General features: G+C 43.4%; 1 protein-coding gene across 1 annotated transcript; it reads left to right on the top strand.

Annotated features, from left to right (window-relative positions):
* The first annotated feature begins 541 nt into the window (after positions 1 to 541).
* On the top strand, positions 542 to 2,461 carry LOC126998684 (uncharacterized). Its single transcript, XM_050860686.1, has one exon. It carries the CDS (start codon positions 991 to 993, stop codon positions 1,882 to 1,884), a length of 894 nt encoding a protein of 297 aa, XP_050716643.1. The 5' UTR covers positions 542 to 990; the 3' UTR covers positions 1,885 to 2,461.
* The last annotated feature ends 805 nt before the right edge of the window (positions 2,462 to 3,266 follow it).

A 3,266-nucleotide genomic window follows, 5' to 3' on the forward strand; every position in this document is an offset into this window, starting at 1 on the left:
CGAAGGACGATAAAAGATTCCGGAGTCTCTTAATATCAACGTGAAGACATTTTTCTTTGCCCAATTCCTGCGATCATTACTGTAAGTTTATTAGAATGAAAGGACACACACACACACACACACACACACACACACACACACACACACATGCACGTATATAAACAGCATATTAAACAGAGGACGAACAATGAGATATAATATACATCCCTGGTTGTCTGGTAAAAGTTTTGTGTGGATCTGTCTGGCTGTGGTCCCACCGGTGATGTCTAAGAATGAATGAGTGAGCGAATGAATGAAAGAAAGAAAAATATATGCGAAGAAATCAATTAAATAACATAAGAAAATTTCAGTGCTCATTTAAGCAGAAATAAAAACGGAGTAACTAAATCAGCAAGGCAGACAGCCCGCAATCCATATTTCTTCCTCTATATTTTATTTTCACAACACAGAATCTAATTTACAAATCTTCCTTCCATCCCCACTGTGCCTATAAAAATAGTCAACCATCACACAAAACACACGCGAGCAACAACACGCACGAGTCAAGTTCGCATAATTATCTTGTACTGCTTTCTTTTTTACTTGATTGATTAAATATGGTCCATATTCAATATCACGTTGTGTATTACAAGCTATTTAAAAAGGAGGAATATTGGTTTTACAATGTGTATTATGCAAAGGAGTGTTGGTCAGCGAGCGGTTGATGTCAATAGTGTAGTAGACACAACTACGCGGTAGTTATACGTGTACCTTTTCGTCACAGAGTTATAGACGCTATAACTCTGTGGTGGCAGCAAACATAATTATGTATTCAAGATGGCTTAGTAATCTATTTCACTCTGAGGTTGTAAAATCTTACTACTCATTCAAGCCTCCAGAGAAAAAAGAATAAAGAATTATAAACAAATAGCTTAGAGTTAGAGAACCGAACTGTCATCTTTGGTATTTATCCTTCGCTTGCTCGTCCCCATTTTACTCATTTTGTTGACCATGGACGCACACGAGGAGGCAGAGCAAGAACTCGCCGCAATACAGCAGCAGCAGCAGCAGCATGGCGGCGACAAGGACTCTAGAGTTGCACAAACATGTGGTGAGGAGAATAAAGACTCACCCTTTGATGTCTTCTTACGAGAAAGTCATCGCGTGTTGCAAAGTATATTAGCGTCAGAAGAAAATAAGAATGAGAAACCAGACATCCACGTCACCACGGACCAAAAGCCCGACAGAGACGACACGAACGATGCGGACGACGAAGCTATAACAGTGACGCTGCCCTCCAACGCGGAAATCGAGCTCCTGGGCCGCCAGGTGCGGTTCAAGCACCTCACTGTGCTCGTCAATAACATTAACTACTGCGCCTCAGGCTCAGAGATCATTCATATTTTCAAAGAGTTCGGCTTCCTAAGGAATGTTCACATGCCCTGCCATCGTCCAAACCAGCCGGAGAGTCATCGTGGCTTCGTCTTGTTGACGTTCGTCACCGCGCACGAAGTTAGCGCTGCGCTGCGGGGCTGCCGCGCACGATTGGATGAAGCCGGGCATGGTGGCGCGCGTGTCTGGCGGCTGGCAGATTACCGCACGTACCACAAGTACTGCGAGGGTTTAGACGTGGCAGCCGTGATGACCTGCCGCGGTCAGGCAGCCAGCGGTCGAGTGGAGAAACAGAAGCCTGTTGCTGCCCGTGTGGTGCAGGGCCGCATAAAGAAGAGGAAATCTCCCTTCATCCACCGGACTACAGGATGCTACGCCAGGAGCAACATCAATCATCAACGCACGTCACGAGAAGACATCCGTCCAGAGGAGGACGTGCGGAGCTACCTCTGGCGAAGGCTTCAAAGGCCTCAACACTCTCGCAAGAGAAAGAAAAGTAAGAAAGGCAGTTAACTTTTGGATATAATAGTACACAGTTTGTTGTAGAGGATCGCCTACTGTCTACTGAGAAGGGAGGCCCAGGGGTTTCGAGACAGTCCACTTAGCCTAGTTCATAAATCAACCTAACATTTGCTGAATATGACGGTTCTTATTTTAAGGAAAATATAATGATTGTCAAATGAGACAGTGTAATAGGAAATCCCAATTTTAGTTGATTAACATATCATATACCATTTCTGTTGAGGAGAACTATGCCACTGATTTCAAAAAGGACCTTCCCATGTTTAGTTAATAGGACCTACCCATGTTTTTCTTCAACAGGATACCTACATGTTTGTTAGTGTTGATAAAGTACATTAGCCCACTGCTTGTTTGAAAGGGTATTGTCATGTAAATCAAATAGAACAATCATATCATATATTAGTTGCATGAAATGGCATTGTCATATGTACTGAACTTAACAATCAGACTGACTGGATGTTGAGTACGGGAGCCCAGCATTAGCTAAAAAAGCCAGCCATTGCTTGTTGATTACAGTCTCATGTTAGATGAATAGGACACCCGACATGTTAGTCAATTTTTATTTTAATAAAAGTAACATGAAATTCATGTTTATTTACCCTAATATTATCGCACAGAGTGAATACTGTATTATATATTGATTCCCTGCCACCTCTCCTTCAGTCAACTCTCCCCGAGCAGCAGAATGGGTTTGAGGGGAGGATGCCGACCGGTTCGTGGGCGAAGGGCGTGTAGGTGCGTGCAAGAAGTTAATAAATCATTTTATCTGGTTTCAAGTTATATATTGGTATCAAGACAGCAAAATATTAAATGCATTTTTTTTCACGCTGAGTGTTAATTGATATCTGAACTCTCTCTCTCTCTCTCTCTCTCTCTCTCTCTCTCTCTCTCTCTCTCTCTCTCTCTCTCTCTCTCTCTCTCAAAAATAGATATAATAAACAAATGGGCGTTCTAATGCTGAAGGGTGGCGGGTCGAGTTCTTTGAAAGCCAAGATGGTTCCCTCCTCCTCCTCCTCCTCCTCCTCCTCCTCCTCCTCTTCGTCTTCGTCCTCCTCCTGTACTACTACATTTTCTTACTTGTCATCCGTCTAATATTCCTCCTCCTCCTCCTCCTAATGTTAATTAATGTATACTCACAGTTCACGCTGCATCTCGCATCCACTTCATCTCGGCTTCCATCATTCCTCACCTGTTGGGAGACGCAGGGAATTAGAGCGGCTCATTGTAACGGGTAGAAGCATTAGCAGCGGTGGTGATGTGGCTGTGGTGGTGCTGATATTGGTGGCGGTATGTGTCAACTGTTTGTGGTTAGGGTAGTAGTAGTAGTAGTAGTAGAAGTAAAAGTAGTAGTAGCAGTAGTAGTAGTAGTAGTA

Source organism: Eriocheir sinensis, chromosome 14 (genome assembly GCF_024679095.1).
Source record: "Eriocheir sinensis breed Jianghai 21 chromosome 14, ASM2467909v1, whole genome shotgun sequence".
Classification (NCBI taxonomy): domain Eukaryota; kingdom Metazoa; phylum Arthropoda; class Malacostraca; order Decapoda; family Varunidae; genus Eriocheir; species Eriocheir sinensis.